Here is a 24792-nt window from a genome sequence, read left to right as displayed (position 1 = left end):
GATTGGGTGACACAAAAATGATTTGAGTGTGTGTGTGTGAGTGCTGGTGTTCACCTTGCGATGAGCTGATGCCCCGTCCAAGGATTTTGTTTCTGCCTCGCGCCCGATGCTTACCAGAATTGGCGCATCCCTGGATTGATGGATTTACTAATTAAACTTCAGAGATATTGTGACAAGGTGTCCTAGGAATTTGATAGACATTTCAATTCACAACACAGTGAAGCCGAGCCTGTTCTCACTGTGATGATATCTCGCACTGCCACCCTGGTGGAATCTTCCAGATTTACGTACAGCATACGTGCAAGTATAGGGGGATGCACAAACCAGTGTGTTTCTTTGTGCCAGTCCCAAGCCAGGATAAATGGGGAGGGTTACGTCAGGAAGGGCACCCGGTGTAAAATTTTGTCAAATCAATATGCGGACCACAATACAGATTTCCATACCGGATCAGTCGAGCCCCGGGTTAACAACGACCGCCACCAGTATTGTTAGCCAACAGGGTGCTGATGGAAATTGGGCTACTGTTGGCCGAAGGAGAAGAAGAGGAGGGGGAAGTCATGTTTGGAGGAAAAAGGAGAAGAGGAAAGTGAAAGAGAGTGGAACTGAGGGTAGGAACTTTGAAAGTTGGCAGTATGACTGGTAAGGGGAGAGAGTTAGCAGATATGATGGAGAGAAGGAAGGTTGATATATTGTGCGTGCAAGAGACTAAATGGAAGGGGAGTAAGGCCAGGTGGATCGAAGATGGATTCAAATTGTTCTATCATGGTGTGGATGGGAGGAGAAATGGCATAGGAGTTATTCTGAAGGAACAGCATGTCAAGAGTGTTTAGGAGGTGAAAAGAGTGTCAGACAGAGTAATGATTATGAAGCTGGAAATTGGAGGTGTGATGATGAATGTTGTTAGTGCATATGCACCACAAGTTGGGTGTGCGATGGATGAGAAAGAAGATTTCTGGACTGAGTTGTATGAAGTGATCAGTGTAGCCAAGGGACAGAAAGTGGCTATTGGAGAGGATTTCAATGGACATGTTGGAGAAGGGAACAGTGGAGACAAGGAGGTGATGGGTAAGTATGGTGTCAAGGTGAGGAATGAAGAAGGTCAGATGATAGTGGATGGACATTGCTGTGGTGAATGCGTATTTTAAGAAGATGGAGGAACATAGGGTGACGTACAAGAGTGGAGGAAGATGCCCACTGGTAGATTACCTCCTATGCAGAAGAGTTGATCAGAAGGAGATTAAAGACCACAAAGTGGTGGCAGGGGAAATTGTAGTTAAGCAGCATAGGATGGTGGTCTGTAGGATGACGTTGGAGATCAAGAAGAGGAGGAGAGTGAGGGCAGAGCCAAGGATCAAATGGTGGAAGTTGAAAAAGGAAGACTGCAAGGTTGAGTTTAGGGAGGAGGTGAGACAGGCAGTGGGTGGCAATGAAGAGTCACCAGACAGCTGGGCCACTACAGCAGATGTAGTAAAGGTGACAGCAAGAAGGTGCTTAGTATGACATCTGGAAAGAGGAAGGAGGAAAAGGAAACCTGGTGGTGGAATGAGGAAATACAGGAGAATATACAGAGGAAGAGGATGGTGAAGAAGAAGTGGGATAGTCAGAGAGATGAAGAAAGTAGACAAGAATACAAGGAGATAAGGCACAAGGTGAAGAGAGTGGTGGCAAAGGTTAAAGAAAAGGCGTATGATAAGTTGTATGAGAGGTTGGACACTAAAGAGGGAGAAAAGGACCGGTGGGCTAAACAGAGGGGCAGAGATGGGAAAGATGTGCAGCAGGTTAGGGTGATAAAGGATAAAGATGGAAACAAGTGAGGAGAGTGTGGTGAGCAGATGGAAAGAGTATTTTGAGAGGCTGATGAATGAAGAGAACGAGAGAGAAGAGGTTGGATGATGTGGAGATAGTGAATCAGGAAGTGCAACGGATTAGCAAGGAGGAAGTAAGGACAGCGATGAAGAGGATGAAGAATGGAAAGACCGTTGGTCCAGATGACATACCTGAGGAAGCATGGAGGTGTTTAGGAGAGATGGCAGTGGAGTTTGTAACCAGATTGTTTAATGGAATCTTGGAAAGTGAGAGGATGCCTGAGGAGTGGAGAAGAAGTGTACTGGTGCCGATACTTAAGAATAAGGGGGATGTGCAGGACTGCAGTAACTACAGGGGGATAAAATTGATGAGCCACAGCATGAAGTTATGGGAAAGAGTAGTGGAAGCTCAGTTAAGAAGTGAGGTGATGATTAGTGAGCAGCAGGATGGTTTAATGCCAAGAAAGAGCACCACAGATGAGATGTTTAATCTGAGGATGTTGATGGAGAAGCACAGAGAAGGCCAGAAGGAGTTGTATTGCGTCTTTTTGGACCTGGAGAAAGCCTATGACAGGGTGACTGAGAGGAGCTGTGGCATTGTATGAGGAAGTCGGGAGTGATAGAGAAGTATGTAAGAGTTGTACAGGATATGTACAAGAGAAGTGTGACAGTGGTGAGGTCTGCGGTAGGAGTGACGGAGGTGGGATTACATCAGGGATTGGCTCTGAGCTCTTTCTTGTTTGCAATGTTGATGGACAGGTTGACAGATGAGATCAGACAGGAGTTCCCGTGGACTGTGATGTTTGCTGATGACATTGTGATCTGTACCAATAGTAGGGAGCAGGTTGAGGAGACCCTGGAGAGGTGGAGATATGTCTAGAGAGGATAGGAATGAAGGTCAGTAAGACCACCAAGACAGAATAAATGTGTTTAAATGAGAGGGAGGTCAGTGGAGTGGTGAGGATGCAGGGAGTAGAGTTGGTGAAGGTGGATGAGTTTAAATACTTGGGATCAACAGTACAGAGTAATGGGGATTGTGGAAGAGAAGTGAAGAAGAGTGTGCAGACAGGGTGGAGAAGAGTGTCAGGAGTGATTTGTGACAGACGGGTATCAGGAATAGTGAAATGGAAGGTCTTCAGGATGGTAGTGAGACCAGCTATGTTATATGGGCTGGAGACGGTGGCACTGACCAGAAAGCAGGAGACAGAGCTGGAGGTGGCAGAGTTAAAGATGTTAAGATTTGCATTGGGTGTGACGAGGATGGACAGGATTAGAAATGAGGACATTTGAGGGTCAGCTCAGGTTGGACGGTTTGGAGACAAAGTCAGAGAGGCGAGATTATGTTGGTTTAGACATGTGAAGAGGAGAGATGCTGGGTATATTGGGAGAAGGGTGCTAAGGATAGAGCTGCCAGTGAAGAGGAAAAGAGGAAGACCTAAGAGAAGGTTTATGGGTGTGGTGAGAGAGGACATGCAGGTGATGGGTGTGACAGAACAAGATGCACAGGACAGAAAGATCTGGAAGAAGATGATCCACTGTGGCGACCCCTAACGGGAACAGCTGAAAGAAGAAGAAGATACGTGCAAGTATAGACAGTACAACGCTTGCGTAGCAGGAGGGTCCATGAATTCTAAACCCGGCCTTATACTTCACGCTCAGAACGCGCACTCATCATGGTTGCAACGCATTCCTGGCATTCATTTGACGCGTCCTCAGAAATTAACATGACGCGTGCGCGAGTTGCAGTGCCAGCAAACATTCGGGGGAGGGGCACATTGGGCTCAAGTCGGAACGTGACGTCAGAGTCTCTGTTTACTATCGACACGTGACAGAAAGCCGCTCTGTGGATCGACGTGCGCGCTGCGATGTTTGATGAATGGTTCGATGTGGTGAAGCAAAATGCCAACATACAAATGCATTCGGGGAGCTTTCATATTTATTTAGCGTAATGACATAATACATTTTAAAGTCTCACATACCATCTTCTGTGCCATCTTTTTCAAAACAACATCAGAATGTACGCCGGCATCATTTGAGCCACTGAGGGAAAAAAAACTTACGGACACAGTGAAAGGTCTCATTTTTTGATTTTAGGGGAAATCTCGGCTTTAATCTCGAAATGTCCACTTTAACCTCGTAGTTTATCCAGATTACTAACCGAGAATGGTAAACCGGATGGCATGGACGCAGGTACACGGTGATGGGACCATGAGACGTACTGCGCATGCGCGTACAGCGCGCGTCTCATAAACCGCAAGTGAAGTCGTATCCACCGCGAACAAAGGAGTCACGCCCCAAAAACAAAAGAGCTCAACTGACGTGAATGAGACATGAAGCAACAACGAGCCCATAGCTAACGACTAACGACACAGCCACACAAAAAAGAGGATTCTGCACTGCAGCCCAGATTCAAACAGAAGAGGCTATGGCGGCCCCACAGGTCCACAATGATAGTACAGAAGGCGCAGGTGTCACCGCCATATTGTGAGTGGCACTACTACGGAGGGCGCAGGCGTCACCGCCATATTGTGAGTGGCACTACTGCGGAGTGAAGTTAGGAATAATGTGCTGCTTGGGATTGTACAAACCACTGAACGCTTTACACCGATTTCAAACACAATACAGCTCAACGATACAAACACGAGCCCACCTGGATAAGATCAATGAACGCAGGCGCCTACAACGCGCGTCTGAAACTGCGGAAGCAAAGCAGGCACGGGTTCAAAACGAACGAGCTCGACTGACGGATATACAAACACGAGCCCGCCTGGATAAAATCAATGAACGCAGGCGCCTACAACGCGCATCTGAAATGCCGCAAGCAAAGCGGGCACGGCTCCAAGACGAACGAGCTCGACCAATGTATTTCAGGATACCCAACGCCGGGGGTAGGCGAGCGAAGCGAGCAGGGGGCGGAGCCCTCCTTGTTTATTATTAAAGTAGACTGTCGTAAACGTCATCTTCAAACCGACCCAGTTGTTAATCGCTATGTGCTTCTGGGGCTTCCTCCTGACCTGACAGCAGTGTCCAGCAGCAATAGATCACCACAGAGAAGTGTACCTTAAACACGAGGGTGGGGGCGTGGAAAGTGGGAGGAGTCAAAAGAGATGCAGCTGACAGAGGCCTCAGAATGTCTCTGGTGGCTGAATCTGTCCGAGGAGGCCTAAAACTGGCCTGTCTGCAGCCTGACTGTATTGGAAAAATGAGGCATGGATAATGTGCACATGTACTGGACTTACAACATACTGAGGAACTGGAGGGGCATTTTAAAAGTCCCAGGTTAATTAATAATTATGACAAATCACATTTGACCATTCTAAATATACAAAGCTGATTTAGAGCAGACGTCAGCTGTCCGCAGGTCATGCACGTTCTGTAGATAAGTGACTACAGTTCCATTTAAACAGAGGTTAGGAGCATACGCTGATACGGCGTGTTTGCTGCACCCACCACGTGACAAACCACCTCAGGATCCCAGATTAGGACCCAAATTTATACAGAAGACGTTTGAAAACTAGAAAAGCTGTACCAAATTACCTTTTGTAAAGGTCGGGGGTCTGTTGGGAGTTCAATCCTGGAATGGGCCTACAGTATGCGGGCTATTTAAGAAAGAGAGCGTGAATTTAAATAATTCAGAAAAATCCACCCTTCAGAGATCCTAGGGAATGCTGGGAAAAGGGCCTTTCAACTGGTATCTCGGAAAGACAGTGAAACTCGGCCCTACGCTCCAGTTCTGTGTTCATCACTCATCCAATAATTTAGCTGAAGATCTTCTCATCACTCGCGTTTACCTCGTTTAATGTTGTCCAGAAGGTACGGAGAGCGAGAGCCATTTAGCTCCAGCTTCACTAGGCTACACATTTTGGGAACGCAGTAACATGAATCTCGTAAGATACTGAGGCTGGGTGTCACGATCACTCCTCATCCTGTAGCCTCCTTAACCTTACATTTTTTCGTTAAAAAGCGTTGCATTTTTTTTTGGGCTGAAAAAAAAAAATGGCGTATTTATGAAATTTCATCTCTGTACTGTAAAACATGCAAAACACAAAAAGGACAAAGTCAGAAGTGTAGAAAGTATAAGAATGATGCAAATTATAATAATAATAACTAGGGGGCTTACCCCCTGCTTGCTTCGCTTGCCAACCCCCCCGGCCTGTCTCTGCTACTCATGTTGCGAAGAGGGGGGCAGAACGCACCCCAATGAGACGCAATCGCTCCTCTGAAACCCTAAATTGCTCATACGGTATTTTTGTTAACCCCCCTTGAATTAAAATCACATCTTGATTGCTTCATTTCAAATCCATTGTGGTGGCACAAAGAGCCAAAATTATGAAAATTGTGTCACCGTCCATATATTTATGGACCCAACTGTATCGATGTATCACAGTCCGAGTCTCTTTAAAATGGTGGTCTTAGTTTAGGACTAACCCGACCTTTGGATTTTTCAGCATTGCTTTGATTAGGCCTGTGCTGCTGCTGTTCGATGGTTCGAAGTGCCCTCGACTTTGTCTTGATCAGTAGGACTTTATATCTTTCGCAGGCAGGTTTTCTTTTCACTTCTTGGGCTAACATGGATGATTAAAGCATTACAAATCTCACATACAACTGAGTTGGTGGTTTTCTGTATTTTGGTTAAATTGCTTGCACTCATGTTGCTTTCTGTGACTTGATGAAGTAATTCTGGCCCTTTTATTTATTTTCCCAGTTCCCATGACCGTGCAGCGAGGTGTGTGTGTGATGGTCTCCAGGCCAGGGCTGTCCATGTAAGCAAGGAATCCTAGAAGAGCAGACCAGACACTTGAGGAGAAAAGAAGAGTTTAACACAGAACATGGCCTCGGTGGAAGAGCATGTCATGTATGAAAAACTGGCCCACATTAAGCAAGAGGACTGTGAATGGGGTGCACCAGAGCCTTTCTATATCAAACTGGAGAATTGTGAAGGAGGAATTTCAGTTTTTAAAGAGGAGGATTCCAAGGACCACGTTGCTGACATTAAATCTGAGAGACTGGAAGGTAATTGTGAGAACTCTCATTCCAGTTTACAGTCTTGGGACACTACATTTGGACAAGTGGCTACCGAGCAGAATTGCATGGAACTGAAATCGGAGTTAATGGAGTTTGAAGAGAAAATCAAGAGAGAAGAAGATGAACAAAAGCAGCCGTCATCTTGGAGCGTTGGAATGAGTAAGTAATGGGATGAAATACAAACGAGAGGGAAAATAGTAACATGTACAGGTTCTAACCGTGGTTGTCTTGGCATTTTTAGGAGGTCTAAAATGGTAGCAGGATATGTGTTTCTTTGAAGTTGACGCTTAACAATAGCTAAACCTCACAAATAATACATTGGAAAAGCTGGTCTGATTCAAAATGTCCAGCATTGGACTTTCCGCACATAAAGTTCTGATTTTAACAATTAAATATTGTGTTCTACTTAATTAAAAAAATTATTGAAAATATTTTTTCCTCAGTTTTGCTACAGTTAAGAAATAAATTATGCAAAAAAAAGTCAATCTGAACATCTGTTTAGTTTAATCTACCAGAGAGATTTTGTTTTTTTTTCAGGATTGTCAGACTTGCTGTGGTAAATTTGATTTCAACTGAGGAAATTGTCTTCACAGATTCACATCCTCACACACTCTTACTTACAGTGCTGTTTATATAATATACACATTTTGAATGTGTGGGGAAAATACAGTGATTCAGTATGCATTTAGGATGGTAATAGACAAGGCGGGGGTACCCAAAAATTCCTGGAATTGTTAAATTCAATTTACAACAATTCTCTTTTTGTCACCATCCAAATTCTTCCCTGTGAGATCCAATACACTTCTTCCATTCCCTGAAACATTTCCAGTACTCACCTTTTGTTTGCTTGTCCAGCACCTGCTACAGTTTTTATCATGAGATTTCAGCATGGTAGCAAATTGTCCTCTCTTCTGCCTTTGTTTTAATTTCGGGGCTGGAGGGGAAGGTGTAGGTGAAAGTCACAGGAACTGAGATCTAGTTAATAAGGGAGGTGTGAAACAACAACCACATAGAGTTTGGTGATTGTATTATTGTGGTATTCCCCTCTACTTAGCCTTACCTAGGGGTAAGTGTACTCATCCAGTTCGTAACCAGGTTGATCTCCTGTTGCACCTTAAGATTAATACACACACATACACACAGACCCTAACCATAAAAGTACCGTATGAAAGACGTATACAAAGACACATTATTGCCTAGCACATTAAACCACACAAGTACCATATGAATAACACATGCACAATCCACCTTCCCTAGTACTCCAAGAGACTTACTTATCATAGGCACCAACAATGTGCGATGTCTTAGATATATCTCTGATCTAGGTCTCCAAGAATATATTCAAACATACAAAGATCTACTGTTGTACCTTAAGATTAACACACACACACACACACACACATAGCTATACCACATACACACAGACTCTCAACAGTGCCCTATGAATGACACACACACAGCTGGTTAATCTCTAGGACGTTAAACCACACAAGTGCTTTAGGAATAACACAGCCTGTCACTCAGCACTTCAAGAGACTTACTTATTATCGGCACGAACAACATACGATGTTTTAGTGATATCTCAGACCTAAATATTACTTTTGGTCTCCAAGAATACATTTAAACATACAAAGGCTCGGCACCCTTAACTATATGCCATTTATCAGCCAAGAATGCCTTACTTTACATCCTGTTCCCTACTATTGGGTGGAGCTCTCACCCTCAGCCTTAATAAACCTTGCAGATCAGAGTGTATGGCAAACCTCCGGCTGCACCAGGTGCTCAAAGAAATCTACCTCATTACTACCTTAATCACTCTAGACATGAAGGAAAAGCATAGAAAGTTAAAAGCAGCATGGTAATTATTACAGAAATAATAATAATAACACCAGTGGAGCAATAGGACTGATAGTCTTCTTCTTCTTTCAGCTGCTCCAATTAGGGGTTGCCACAGCAGATCATCTTCTTCCATATCTTTCTCTCCTCTGCATCTTGCTCTGTCACACCCATCACCTGCATGTCCTCCATAAACCCTCTCTTAGGCCGTCCTCTGTTCCTCTTCTCCCCTTGCCTGTCAGCTCTATCCTTAGCACCCTTCTCTCATTATACTCAGCATCTCTTCTCTGCACATGTCCAAACCAATGCAATCTGGCCTCTCTGACTTTGTCTCCCAACTCTCCAACTTGAGCTGACCCTCGAATGTACTAATGTACTCTAGAAAATAGGGCCGACAGTAAAGTCTGGATATACTGTGTAGTCCTTAGAAAAAGCTTACGAAAAAGTAAAGATGACAAGGTGGAATGTCGCAGGCGGCTTTTGATCTTAGCACTCAAAGCTGTTCAGGAGATGCTTTTCTGACCTATCAGATGGTGCCCTCTTCTGACGTCTTTGTCCCTTCTTCTTCCTCCCTCCTATGTCGCACTTCAGACGAGACATATTTATTATAAAATTCTACCGGGGGGGAGTGGGGTTTTGCATGATGTGATTGTTAGATATGCTGATTTGCAGATTTGAATTCACTGTCCGTTTACCCTAACAATAAAACTTTTTTTTGATGTTGCCTGAGGTGTCGCCATGTCTTCCTTTCCCAGGCTGTAAAATAATTTAGCTACTTGTTGTCCCAGATGCCCAGGTTATGAACTAATCGATAGCCTTAGGCTCCAGCCTGTCTTCCTTTCTTTATTGGAACAGCTGTTATAAAAGTGAGGTACAACTAGGAAGAGGATATGCCTTGATGTGTCCTGAATTTTCTTCATCTGTTGTTTTGTCTTGAACAAACTATAACAGAAATATAAACCAAAATGTACAGATTTGTGTACCTTACAACAATGATAAACTCACAACAGGTGGGCTGACATGGTGCCAAGTGCAGTTTTGCCCACACCGCTGTTTCAAGACGTCTTTCCTGATGTTTTTCCACAGACACCTCAGCAGCTCAGTGTGATGATAGTCTGTCTGGGGATTAACTGTGTTAGTGTTGAAAAACGTAATCATCGTCGCCTTGATGTTCGACATAACCTCGTCTTGTAGAGCAAAAAAAATTCCCTGGAATCACGCACGTGATTTCCAAGACTTTCAGTATACGACAAGTGGGGCACATTTGATAAGCACAGCCGACTCCCATGCTATTGACCAATTACAGGAACATTTGCCTTTCCCAAAGTGTATGAGGAGAGGTTAGGAGCAGGTGCTGATACAGGGCGTCACCACACCCACCACATGACAAACCACCTCAGGATCCCAGATCAGGACCCGAGTGCAGCCATGCGACGGGTGACACCTCAGCTTCAGATGGAATGGAACAGTCGGAGGTTGTTTTATGGTGGCTGGAGTACCAATTCTGCCACCAAAATATATATGAGGGACATTCAAAAAGATTCCGCACCTTTTTTTTTTTTTTTTTTTTTTAAGCTCTACTAGGGGGCTCTGCCCCCTGCTTGCTTCGCTCGCCAACCCCCTAGGTCTGCACTACGTGCTAGCCACTTCACGGCTCTGCCACTGGCGTGGGGATGTGGATGTACAATTTAAACACATTGTTATTTTCATGGGAATTAGTTCTATTAATTATATGTAACATTTTACATTACAGCGAGTAATTAACCATAGTAAAAAAAAAAATAGTAAAACGTAATAAATTGAAAGTAAATTATGTTTCATGTTGCGTTATTCATTGTGTTATTCGATTTTGTTCTGTTTGGCATTGAAATTAACACGCAAATACTTTTACTGTAAAACTTCAGTAAAAACAATTTTTGGAATTAAACTTTTGTCAAAATCGCATTGAATTTTGATTCCGATGTCCCTGTGATTTGTTAAATGTCTTTGCCAAAGTTATTCTAACGGGAAACTGTAAACATTTTGAATACGAATGGCATATCAACATCTCCTTTGGTATCTAATGTTATCCCCTGAAGATGTACTACACTACCTTTCTTGTGGCCTGTTAAACTTGTACATGTTAGAATTGTTTGACCAATTTTGAATACAACTAATCATGTCCCATTGCATAGTCCATCATTCAGACATAAATTACGCAATTACATTACGATACATCCTTCTGTCAACAGTAATTCATGCGGTGGAAGACTGGACGGTGTTAATGGTTGTAGATATTTATCGTGATATTGTAAGTTGTTTTCATCTTCCGCACCATCACCACCAACTGTTTCAGCAGAGTCTATTGACACGCATTTAACCAATCAACAATTTTAACGTTAATTTGTTTGACTTCATCGTTTCTTGGTGCTAGGATTGCATTAAGAAGTGCTTATGCATTTTCAGATTCTGAATACAAATTAATTTATTAAATAAATCATAGAAAAGAAAAGAATACTTTAATTCATGTGCCCAGCTGCCATTTCTGTAGGCCGTTTGCCCCTCTCTTGTCAGCACGGTGTCAGCAGAATAAGACAAAGCTCTGGGGCTCTGAGTCCATCATTGAACATGACACATCCATAGCAAGGCTCTGTTAAAGATGAGAAGGAAAGGAATGAGAGGAACAGCATGAAAAGGAGGATCTGTAAGAGCAGTGAAATAACAGAGTAAGGGAGCGGTGGTGACCACAAGGACATGGAAGAGCTTGAACTTGAGTTTGGCTGAATCCTCATGACAGGCATGCTTCAAAAGGTTCCAGTTGTCAGATCCCACTCATCCATCCATTCATTCATTTCCTTAACTGAGAGTTAGGAACATTAGGACAGTCTGGACGAGAACAGGCCGTTCAGCCCTACAAATCTTGCCAGTCCTATCCACATCAAGTCGACTTTTGAAAGTCCCTCAAGTCTTCCTGTCTACCACACTACTTGGTCGCTTATTCCAAGTGTCTATCATTCTTTGTGTAAATAAAAACTTCGTAATGTGTGTCTGAAATTTCCCCTTAACAAGTTTAAGTCACAGTCTCGATCCACTGGACTAATTCCCTTCATAATTTTAAACACTTCACTCGGGTCTCCTCTTAATCTTCTTTTGCTTAAACTCTAAAGGCTCAGCTCTTTCTGTCATTCCTCTTTGTTTATCCCCTGTAGCCCTGAATCAGCCTAGTCGCTCTTCTCTGGACCTTTTCTTGTGGTGCTATGTCCTTTTTAGAGACCCAAACTGCACCCGGGACTCTAGATGAGGCCTCACCAGTGTGTTATAAAGCTTGAGCAGAACCTTCTGTGACTTGCACTCTACACGTTGTGGTCAGCTTTGAAATAAAACAGACCTCAACCCTAGAATAGATGTCAGTCTGAACGCATCCATACACTGGAACACCAGATGGTGATTAACACAGCAGACACATCTGTGGGATGTGAGAGGAAGATGGAGAAATTGAACAGACAGCAGGAGAACATGCAGACCAGGAATAGGACCTCATTGTGAGGCAGCAACACCAACCAGTGTACTGCTCGTCTCCTTTTTATAATTTCCTTATTAAAACTAAACTTTTTTTTTTGTTTGTTTTTTGTTTAAACAGATTACCAGAAGAATGGCAACTTCTGTCCGTGTCCAGTTGGTCAGACATCTCTTCAAAGCAGCAGCTTTCTTCCTACTGTTAAACTAACACAGGGAGAAGCCATCAGCACTGAGCAAGAACAATTATATAATACAGACAAAGAGTCCTTGCAGGCCTACAGTGAATGCAGGAAAATGTTCAAAAACGCTCCTGACTCCAAAGATCATAAGGCTACTTGTAAAAGAAAGGAACCCTATGTCTGTTCGGAATGTGGTAAACTCTACTCAAGGAGTCGCTCCCTTTACAAACACAAAAGAAACCACACTATAGGAAAGCCTTACAGCTGCTCAGAGTGTGGCAAGTGTTTCTTAGACAACAGCAGTCTTACTAACCATCTGAGAATTCACAAGGGAGAGAAACCATATTGCTGTTCAGAATGTGGCAAACGATTCTCACAAATTAGCAGTCTTACTAGCCATATGAGAATCCACACTGGAGAGAAACCATTTTGCTGTTCAGAATGTGGCAAACGATTCTCACAAACTAGCCATCTTCATAGACACACAAGAATCCACACCGGAGAAAAACCTCATTGCTGCTCTGATTGTGGGAAGCGATTCTCTGATAAGAGTGCTCTTCAGAAGCACAAACTAATTCATACTGGAGAGAAGCCATATTGCTGTTCTGAATGTAACAAAAAATTTACTTGCAATAGAAATCTTCAGAATCACAAACTAATTCACACTGAAGAGCAACCTCATTGTTGTTCTGAATGTGGCAAAAGATTTTTGTATATTAGCAGTCTTTTGGCGCATGGAAAAATTCACAGTGGAGAAAAACCTTATTGTTGTCCTGATTGTGGTAAGCGATTCTTTAACAACAGTGCCCTTCAGCGCCATAAAATAATTCATACTGGTGAGAAACCTCACGGCTGCCCCGAGTGTGGCAAGCATTTTTCAGACAGCAGCAGCCGTATTAGGCATATGAGAATCCACACTGGAGAGAAACCTTGTTGCTGTTTGGAATGTGGCAAGCGATTCTCGCATATAAGCCATCTTCGGAGCCACACAAAAACCCACACTCAAGAAAAACCTCATGGCTGTTCTGAATGTGGCAAGCGATTTTCCCATTTAAGCAATCTTCAGAGGCACACCAGAACTCACACTGGAGAGAAACCATATTGCTGTTCAGAGTGTGGCAAACGATTCACACTTAAATGCAGTCTTCGGAGGCACACAAGAATCCACACAGGAGAAAAACCTTATTGCTGTTCTGAATGTGGCAAACACTTTTCTGTCAGTAGTCGGCTCCAAAGGCATCAAAGAATTCACAGAAACTAGAAACTATATTGCTGTTGTGAAGTAAAAAAAAAAATCTTCCATACCAGCAGTCTTCAGACTCTAAAGAGTTTCTGTTAAAATGATCAAATACCGTCACTCCATATTAATTACAGAAGGAAGCACCATTAAGGGTTATATAAGTACTAGGCTGAGCCCTGGCAGCAAATCTAAATAAAATAACAGCAGTAGCAGTGAAAATGTAACTTCATGATTCAAATGCGAGGGTCATTCCTGTGTTGAAACTAAGCCAACCAAGGCACTGTTGAGAATTTACTACAAAGGACAACCTTATTGCTGTTCTGAATGTGGCAAAGTTTTCTGACAGTAACACTTTTCAGCATCATATACAAATGTATACTAGAGAGACAGAAGCCTTAAAAGAACTGAGTTAAAAGGGAAGAACCTACCTAACTACTCAAGTCCCGATGAGTACCTTCATGGGGTGGGTTTCATTAATATTTAATGATCCAAATCATTCATAACTGGCGGATATCTCCCAACATTAAAAGATTCCTACCCCTAGGATCGACACTAGGGTAGTTCAGCATCTTCAGATGAAAACAGATGTACAGTGGAATAAATTAGACCAAAAGAGTACAACTGGAATAAAATATTAAGAGGACCAAACACAGTCCAGTGGTCAATGGAAGTGAAAGAAGAGGTCAAGTACTGTTGTGAAGAGAAGTAAAAAATCTAGAATTTCCAACTACAGGATCTGCCAGGAGGACTAGTGCAAAATAGGAACTTCAGAAATTAATGTTGATCCCCAAAATTGGGTAAGATGACTGATGCGATCTTAAGATCCTAAATTACAATTATTAACGAAAGAAAGCAAATACATGTGACGATGCGGATTCAGCTCCATGCTCCCATCTTCTATTAGGGCGCCCTTGAACCCAACACCATCGATAGTTATAACCGAGATGAGCTAGACAGTGAGGCAGTAACAATAGATCAGGGGGATGATGTAAAAAGTGCAAAGTGCTTTTATTTACAATAATTCAAAACAGTGAGTCCAAATAAGTAAGTGCAGTGCATTTAAAGTTCAATAAACAATCCAATATAAAACGAATGCTATTGTGGAGGTTTAAAATCATAGAAAAACACAATCCCTTTAAAACGAGGTTAAAACACAATGCAGGAAGAAGTCTTCTAAAGAACCCAATGTCAAGCCCGGTGTTTCTTCTAAACTAGCGTCTCGCCTGCTTCTCCCGTTAGGGCCCTGCAGCAGGCGACATGCTCTCTCTCTCTCTCTCTGCACCTGACCTCCTTTTGCCTACTTCTGCTGTCAGGACTTGCGTCACCGATCCTTGGCTCCGGTCGGCTCCTCCAGACAGCGACTTGGGATTCCCCAATGACCGAGGCTCCCACGCTGGGGACACCTCGTCCCAAGTCCAGACTCCCACACCCTTAAGCGGAGAGTCACCGCCTCCTTTCACTTCCGCCCTTCGTAAAAACAAACTCTGCGGGAGCGGCCATCTCTACTACTTCCCCGGGTGTCGGCCAAACACCCAGGCTGCCTGCACTCGCTCGCTCGCTCGCACACTCTTCTGCACCGGCTTTCTCTCTCTCTCTCCATTGCTTCCTGCAACCTCCGTTCTCTCTTTCCTTTACTTTTTTCCTCCCCCCCTAACCGTCTCGGGCTTCTCTATATATAATGGACGTGGCAGCTGTGGCAATCAACAGTTCCCGGGAACAGTTACGCTGCGGACCATCCCTCACCTGTGCACTTAGGTGAGAAACGGCCGCAACACGAATCCACCCGGGAACCGCTTCAGCCACGCTACCTCGCCGCGAGCACGGTGATTATTTATTTAAAACAAAAACGGGCCTTTGCTGGAAGAGCTGTGGACCCATAACACCACAATACATCAAGAGAAATCTGAATATTGTTTGAATAAAACAGCAAAAAAATATCCCACAAATCAAAAGATCAGCTATTAGGCCAGCGTTTCTCAACCTTTAAGTATTTGTGACCCGAGTTTTCATAACAGTTTTAATCACAAAACGTTTTTTTGAAAGGAGCCCACTAATACCAATTTGTTCTTTAATTAATGATATATCATAGATGCATTTTATTATGCCTACTTAACTTTTATCGACATTTATCGAACTCTGTATTTATTTTTCTAGTATCAGAATGTAGTTTAAGTTCATTTGTTTTGGTTTCAATAGATGTATTATTCATATTTTCGATTCTTGTTTTCTTTTTTTCACATCTTTGCACCCCACAGATTGAGAACCACTGTATTAGGCAAATAAAACCATAATGGAGTTGTGTTAGAAGGGCCGAGACCTGTGTGTGGACCATAAGAAGGCAAGAATACCACACTCATGAATTTTCAAAAGTCTGGAACTGAATCTCCTACTTCCGGTTGCTGTCTGTCTTCTCTACAGTAGCCCTGCGTGTGAAAGGCCCTGCTGTCCGTGGACTTTCTGAAACGTCACGTAGTCTACAGACAGAGCCGGCCCCTCACTCACACAAGCAATGGCCCTACACACAGTTTCTTTGGTCTTCTATCAGCTCCTGCATTCTCAAAACAAATATCTCCGCGCTTGCTTCCTCAGAGAACATGATGACCTCGACTCACAGAAACACAAAACAAGGCAAGTAAGAAGAACAGGCAGACAAGAAGCCACTCTTACCAAATCAATGGGGTCCTTTTAGGCCTAGACGTTTTCATAGCTAAAAGCACTGAAACTAATAATAAGGCATATCGATCCTTCATCGAAATTCTCAACCACAGCAGGGTGACAAAAAAATAAAACAGAAAAGACAGCGGGGGGACCATAATTGACAGAGAGAGGGGATCAGCAGTGAAAACGCTTACGGGAAGGAGGACAGAGTCTTCAGAGAAGTTCAGATCCTTGATGTTTGCCTCCAGAGTAGTCAGTGGATCAGCAATTCCGTATATGGAGACAATTGTCAGGTGCTCTGCTCCTTCTTGACCACTCGGGTCTGCTGATGAATGGCGTCAGGTGATGCCACAAGTGTGAGGGGGGCTCAAATCTCATGTGTAGCCCCTGGCTGGTGGATTGAGCTGCCCCCCTCAATTTGAAATGTATTTAAGAAGTGTCTGAAGACTCGCTTGTTTGATGAATTTCTGTCTACCCGATATTATATGCTAGCTTTTGTAGCCTAGGAAGTGTAACTCACTCGTGTTTTGTTGTAAACTCTTCAATTGTGGTGATCAATTTTGTGACCTCATCCTGTAACAAACCCTTTTTGTTCCCTAATGTTAATGTTGACCTCATTTTAATAAAAGTGTATGCTAAGCAAGTACACGTAAAAGTAAATCTTCAAAAGTGAAGCAAATAAAATGAGGGCAACAGAATTCACAGACGTGATTGTGTACTGATTTAGAATGTGGTGGGGCGTTCGGGGACACACCGGCCAGGAGCAAAGTTCTTCTCTCCTGCCTTGCTTATCGATCATTGCTTGTGAATCACCATACCCCCCAGCCATCCCCCAACACCCAAATGTATCAAAGTGTGACTGAGCAAACCCCTGAATCCACCAGGTGTTTTAGTTGTAGTGTGGTAATATCTTCTGAAATGTTGTGGATGTATAAAACATAGCACACAGCAAGACTGAAGCATTGGCCGATCCCCATTTTTGTATTTTATCCTAATCTATTGGATTTGTGTCTGTGTTAGTAATCATGGAAGAATTTTGCAATTCAACTTGTTACATGACACTTATTATCTTCAGAGTGCGGGGAGAGTTGGACAGAAGAACTGAATAATAAAGCATGACCTGGCAAAAGTATGTTCAGATACGGGACTGAAGTAGCCAGAGGTCTTACTAATCATGGTAATGGCAGTATAGAGTTAAGGTTAGTGGAAAACTCTTACAGGCAGACCAGTAACTCAACCTGCCTCCACTCCACTGACTGTTAAGCAAATGAAAATCCATTTAATTTCTGGCTCTTACAAAGACTCTGGTAATGTCAGAAGTGGGTCACGCCTTCCAGCCAGGCATTTTAGGGATTACTGAAAGGTTTCAAAATTAAGAACATTCTCACCCCAAAGTAGGAGGGTTCCTGCCAGAAGTTCAGGATGACCACAAGGTCGTCCTGTGTGAGTGTAGGCATTGCAGTATGAAGGAAAAACAGAAAATGCCCACAGGCCACCAGGTGACCAGAGAGACCAAGTGACTCAGCTGATAGATCAAGACCAACAGATGGATTATTAACACACACTTAGCATTATCCTAAACATGAGAGGAGACACATCTCGATGATAAATCAGGTAGGTTTTCCCGTATCTGGCCTGCAGAGATCACAGAAGTAGATGTAGTGCACCCTACCACCCCCTGGCCTGGTGGGTCATTACCTCCACTTGGTCCACGCAGCTTCCTCCTAATCGCACGTGTGCTACAGAACGAAAACAACGTGAACATAACATGAGAACAAAAAGAAGATCTCACAAATCAAAAGATCAGCAAGTGGTAAATAAAACTATAATGGAGTTCTGCTAGAAGGGTCGAGACCTGTGTGTGGACTTTAAGAAGGCCCTCGACAGAATGCCACACTCGTGAATTATCAAAAGTCTGAAACCAACACCCCAACTACTTTCGGTTGCTGTCTGTCCTTCTCTACAGTAGCCCTGCGTGCGAAAGGCCCTGCTGTCCGTGGACTTTCTGAAACATCATGTAGTCTACAGGCAGAGCCGGCCCCTCACTCACACAGGCACAGACCCTACACGCAGTCTCTTTGGTCTTCTATCAGCTCCTTGCATTCTCAAAGCAAAAATCTGCCCGCTTGCTTCCTCAGAGCGGATGATGACCTCGACTCACAGCTTGGGGTCCTTTTAGGCCTAAACTCATAGCTAAAAGCACTAAAATTAATAATAAGACACATTGATCCTTCATCGAATTTCTCAACCACAGCAGGGTGACATACATGTAGCAAAAAAAAAAAAGAAAGAAATAGAAAAGACAGGGACACAGCTTACTACTCCGAGAGTTCTTAGACATCTTCCTGATCTTCCTCACCAACTCTAATAACGGCTGCTTTATCTGTGGACAGAATGCTTACCCGCGCTCGCTCGAAGGGCTCTGTGGGGTTTGCTGTTTGGCTTCTGTTTCTAATAAACGGCCACCGCCACCCTGTTACAGTAGAGAAAAGAGCAATAAGGATTCAGACTCCAGCCATAAAGCTGGTTCAGAAGTGGGTATGTCTCACAGGTGGGCGTTTTCAACGTGCCACATCTTTGCCATCCAGACAACAAATAAATGAACAAGCACTTCAAGTAGTGGCGGCCATGACTGTGGTAGTGGCTGATGGGATTTCTGCTGAATTGACCATCTTTTGAACTGTAGCTTTACTATATATATATATATATATATATATATATATATATATATATATATATATATATATATATATATATATATATTGTTGTGGTGGACAACCGGGACCCGTGCCCAGCCGGGACACCCCCTTGGCATTGGGGGAGCAGCCATGGGAGGCTTATTACTTCCCCCTGGAACACTTGGTGGCAGCCCCCTGGGTTGCACCAGGGCCGCATTTGTGGAACACCACCAGGAGGAGCTGCACGGCTTCCTTAAACTCCCCCCCCCCCCCCCCCCCCCCAACTAGGCAGTGCAGCCTGAATTAGCTCAATCATCACCTGGAGCACTTCTTGGTGGGCTATAAGAGGAGCCTGCAGTCACCACTCAAGGCGCCAGAGTCAGGAGGAGGAGGAGGAGGAGGAAGCTGCCTGGGATGAGTGGAGGAAGAAACTTTAGTTGCGTTTTCTGTTTTGCTTTTGTGTGCTTGTGGGAAACAGGGAAGGCGATTCCCACATGGAGAAGAAGAAGAAAACCTTTTTTTTGATTTTTACACGTGCCTCTGTTGCCAGTCTGTCGGGTCGGGTGCCTATATAGCGCCTTATCACAATATTATATATATATATATATATATATATATATTTATTGTGACAATCCCGCTATACCAGCTCTTAACCTGAAACACAGACACGGGAGGCACACTTATAAAAACAAAGATGCTTTTTATTTTTCTTCGCTCGTGTGGAACATCTTCCCCATCCCCTCGAGCCTACAACACAGTCCAAAGCCCATATCACCGCTAAACAATACTTTACTTTCTCCTTCTTTCTCCTCGCCAGCAATCTTAGTCCTCCTCCCAGAGTAGTGGCTGCTGGCTCCTTTTATAACCCTAACCTGGAAGTGCTCCAGATGTTTGATGACATATCTCTGACTGCACTTATGGGTGTGGAGGAAGAACCACCCACACGGGTTCAGGAAACACTGCAGCACCCCCTGGCAGCACCCCTGGATCCCAACCAGGTTGTAAAGAACTCCTTCTCCCATTGAGCCCAGCGGGAATCTGAAGTACCACTGCCGTCCATGGGGGCTGCCATCTAGCATCCCAGGGGAGGTACTGTTCTGTCCATATTTGCTCCCCCGGTGCCCTCAGTAAAGAGATGTCCCGGCCGGACAAGGACCCCGGCCATCTGTGACAGTATATATATATATATCAGATCAGAACACATCAGATCTCAAAGGGGAAAAAATTCTGCTGGCTGTCTCTACTGCTATGGACTGATATGGTGATGTGTTAGGAACGAAACGATGGAAATGAAAATGATGAACCGACAGAGGGCTGAATTCAGAGACACCCCGAAAATCAAAGGGAAAAAATGAGGTGACAGGCAAGCAAGAGAGTCCATTTTGCCGAAATTTCATTGCAGCAACTCCAAATCGTACTCAGTAGTTTGTAAGCCCCCCCCCCCCCATGTGCTTTTATGCCTGCCTGACAACATCCTAATAAGATGGTGGATGGTGTCCTGGGGGATCTCCTTCCAGATCTGGACCAGGGCATCACTGAGTTCCTGGACAATCTGAGTGGTCAGATGGACTCAAACATAATGTCCCACCCAGAGGTGTTCTATTGGATTGATGTCTCCTCTCACAGACACATGAGGCCAGGCATTGTGGTCCACCAGGAGGAACCCAGGAGCCACTGCCCCAGCATAGGGTCTGACAAGGGGTCCAAGGATTTCATCCCAATACCTAATGGCAGTCAAGGTGCCATTTTCTAGCCTGTAGAGGTCTGTGCGTCCCTCCATGGATATGCCTCCTCAGATATACCATCACTGACCACCCACCAAACCGGTCATGCTCAACAATGTCACAGGCAGCATAACGTTCTCCACGGCTTCTCCAGACCCTTTTATATCTGTCACATGAGCTCAGGGTGAACCTGCTCTCATCTGTGAAATGCACAGGCCAACAGCGGTGGACCTTCCAGTTCTGGTATTCTATGGCGAATGTCAATCGCGCTCCACGGTACCCACTTGAGGACGTCGGCCCTCAGGCCACCCTCATGAAGTCTGTTTCTGATTGTTTGGTCAGAGACATTCACACCAGTGGTCTGTCCCCCTGCTGGAGGTCATTTTGTAGGCTCTGGCAGTGCTCATCCTGTTCCTCCCTGCCCAAAGGAGCAGATACCAGTGGGTCCTGCTGATGGGTTAAGGACCTTCTACAAGGGGCCCTGTCCAGCTCTCCTAGAGGAACTGCCTGTCTGTCTCCTGGAATCTCCTCCATGCCCTTGAGACTGTGCTGAGAGACACAGGAAACCTTCTAGCAATAGGAGCCACATACAGGCTGCTTCGTTTATTTTGCAGGATGAATATTTTCATTATGATCAACTAATGTGGAACTAAAATGAATATACCATAATGTCAAGTTGTACTGCATGCACAGTTCCGATCGGGACGTGCCGTAAAGTGGATTTTTTCGTTAAGCGCATGTGGTGTGTGTCACTACCTGGTTCCCGTTGCCAGCCCGATCTGCGTGCGCATGCGTATTGAAAGGCTACGTCATCACACACTTTACGGTGCTGCCCAATCTGTTTAACGCATGCGTGAACACGTTACGGCATGTTAGGCTTTCAATACGCCTGCGTGCGCAGATCGGGTAGCGACAGGGAAGAAAGGGACCCAGAAGTGTGCGTCTCTTAAAGTCATCCAGGCGATCTTTACGGCCGCGGTGTCCCGATCTTTCTGAAGAAAGAAAGAAAGAAAGAAAGAAAGAAAGAGATTAGTACACTGCCATAGTCCCCCTGCGGGACTTGTCATGATGCAAAATAGGTCGTTAAGTTGCTCCACAAGCGCTCATGCGTGACAATTTATATAGAATTTATATATATAAAACACATGTGCCTCTCTCTTTTGTTCCTTCATATTTTATATAATCTATATATATAATTCACTAAGCCGCCGACAAGTAACCACCCATGGAAAGCACGCAAGACAGCCACGCCCACCAACTCTAAGACCATTGGATACGACGGCAACTCGCAGAGCCACGCCCACCAACTCGGACGCAGCAACTCACAACACCGGGCGTCATTCATGTTCGTCTCTGCTGGACTCCACATGCACCTCTGAGCCACGTTGACTTTTCATTAGTCAACCTCAGTGGAACCTCGGGTCACACACAGGCAGCGCCAGAGAGAGATGGCTGGACTCATAAGGTAGGAAGGCAGTTAAAGAATGCACTGGGCTTGATTTTGTTTTCACTTCTGTTTACAGCGATTGGTTCATAGCGTGCATTGTTGCAATGTTACTTTTCTTGTTGGTTTAGGGCGGATGTCGACTTTTGTTGACAGGAGGGGTTGAAGGCGAATGTCGACAAAAGTCGACATCCAGGGATAGGGGGCGACAATCAGCTGTTAATGGCGACAAATCTCACTGTCACGTCACAGGCATTCCCTCTGTGCTTGGAGGAATGCTAGACTCATTGACTCGGCAACTAAACCTTGCGTGTGCGTGAGTTGCGAAATGTAAACAAAGGCAAGATGGCACCGACATGTGAAAAGGCAGCGAAGCAAGTGCAGAAAAGAAAACATTCGGCAGACGATGTTTTGCGCATTATCGCGGAGTCGGACTCTTGATTTTTCAGAATCTGACTTTATTGGCAGTGATCAGGAGATCGAGCAAGAGAGTGAGAAGCAGGCATCAGCTGATCGGACACCAGCCGATGCCGCGCCAGCGGATCTGCTGCCAGTTGAGTGCCTTCGTGCAGCCGATGCATCTACGGCAAGGTTCACATGGGATAAATACACAGACATTGATCCGTTGAGAGCCGATCTGGCTACCGGAGTTTACAAGATGGCATGGCTTGCTTTTGGACACGACAGATCACCAGCTGCTGTACTTCAGGCTGCTCTCTCCTGATGCTGCTTTTCAGCTACTGTCAGACGAGACAAACAGGTAGGCAGAGATTTTTTTTGAATCGCGGGCTGCGTTTGCATCGCATTCTCGTTTTTCAAAGTGGAAACCCACAACAAAAGACGAGATGAAGCGCGCTGTGGCATTACAAATAGAGATGGGACAGAACTGGTGATATAACTTCAGGGAGCATTGGTCCAAACGTGTTTTGTCCCCTGGTGGCTTAGGTACGTGCTGCTGCAAAGTTTTATTCACTTCTGTAATAAACAGAAGCAAATCCCATGGGGTGAGCCAGGCTATAATGCCATACATAAAGTTCATAAAGTTTCAGAAGATGAAAAGAGGGGACAATACGGTTTTCATGCAGGCAGAAAACTTGGTGGCAGTGGCATGGCACGATGGCAAATGGGTGACTTGTCTCTCTACAGTACACACTAACAATATATGTGAGAAAGTGCAGCAACAGACAATTGAAAAGTAGGCACCAAAGCAACACATATTGTAAGGAGTGCAATGTGGCAATGACTGAAATTGGCTGCTTTGAGCGAGATCAGACTTTGCTGTGTAAAATGTATGTGATATGTATGTGAAATCATAGAGTATGCAGGCTCATACAACATGCAAGACAGTAACATTTGTCAAAAGGAAATATTTTTTGTTGATTTGATATGTTAAACAATTGCTTTGTGTTCTTTTTAAAAAAATGTTAGTTTTTGGAAAAATATTCAGCCCTGGGAGAAAAGAAACAAAAAAAAAATTAGCCCTAAAAGAGATAAATTATGGATTTTTTCAAATGTTCATTTTTTCCCTGTGCTTAAAACTCATTAAAAAAAAAGTGTTTTTAGCTAGCGGTTGGTAGCGCTATAGCGCAAACTATTGCAGTGTTAGTTTTCTCTGTTATTCAATGTTTTTTCATTTAGTTTACTATTACACTGTGCATTCTATGGTTTAGTTAACTATATTTGTGCTTAAAAACTTAAAATATATATTTACATACAGTTCGTACAGTCTGGAACTGACTAATTGGATTTACATACAATCCTATGGGAGAAATTGCTTCGGTTCACAACCAAATCGGTTTACGACCAGAGTTTTGGAATGAATTATAGTTGTGAACCAAGGTTCCACTGTATTTTTTTCGGTTATGATGCACAACCACGTCCACCATCGCAAACTGTTTTACATGCCATGGTCTTAGAGTTGGTGGGCGGGTCTCTGTGAGTTTTTCTTGCGAGCTGGCACATGACCAGGCAGTGTGTATGCTTCGAGAGCGAGGGTGGACGCGCCAGCACCATCTAAGAAGAATCATATTTGTCGCGGATGTGAATCGCTGTATGCAGCGTGTAAAACGCTGTATTGTATGTTGCCCTCTCCAGAGTTACATCTTTTCATTCACCTACAGTCGTATCCTCAAAACCATCCACATTTGGACAACTGTGTCTTTCAGGAAGTGTTCACCCATCAATACATAATTATGCAGCGTATGCTACGCCGCAGTTTGGCTAGTATATATATATATTGTAGCAACTAAGGAGGGTGAGACACAAAACAAGTGCTGGAAAACGTGGTGCTCCAAAGATGCTGAGTTTATTATACAAGATCTGAACAGAACAGGGGCGGCACGGTGGCGCAGTGGTAGCGCTGCTGCCTTGCAGTTAGGAGACCTGTCTGGGTTCGCTTCCCGGGCTCTTCCCTGCGTGGAGTTTGCATCTTCTCCCTGTGTCTACATGGGTTTCCTCCCACACCCCAAAGACATGCAGGTTAGGTGTATTGGCGATCCTAAATTGTACCTAGTGTGTGCTTGGGGTGTGTGTGTGTCCGTCCCACGGTGGGTTGGCGCCCTGCCTGGGTTTGGTTCCTGCATTGCGCCCTGTGCTGGCTGGGATTGGCTCCAGCAGACCCCCCGTGACCCTGTAGTTAGTCAGTCATTATCCAACCTGTTATATCCTGACTGAACAGAACGGCAATAAAACTTCCCCCGGCCGCT

The 24792-nt window shown here is 44.3% G+C and overlaps 1 protein-coding gene across 1 annotated transcript in view; it reads left to right on the top strand.

The window, feature by feature from the left end:
* LOC114641655 (zinc finger protein 420-like) overlaps positions 1–24792 on the top strand; it is a 58354-nt gene that overhangs the window by 14561 nt on the left and 19001 nt on the right. The window contains exons 2-3 of the mRNA XM_028790679.2: positions 6511–6989; positions 12286–13598. Of these exons, the coding sequence (XP_028646512.1) occupies positions 6635–6989; positions 12286–13598 (1668 nt within the window). The 5' untranslated portion in view covers positions 6511–6634. The remainder of the gene's footprint in view (positions 1–6510; positions 6990–12285; positions 13599–24792) is intronic.

The sequence above is a fragment of the Erpetoichthys calabaricus genome, chromosome 5 (assembly GCF_900747795.2).
Source record: "Erpetoichthys calabaricus chromosome 5, fErpCal1.3, whole genome shotgun sequence".
Taxonomy (NCBI): domain Eukaryota; kingdom Metazoa; phylum Chordata; class Cladistia; order Polypteriformes; family Polypteridae; genus Erpetoichthys; species Erpetoichthys calabaricus.
Note: the sequence above shows the minus strand (reverse complement) of the source record. Positions and strands in the feature narration are given on the sequence as shown.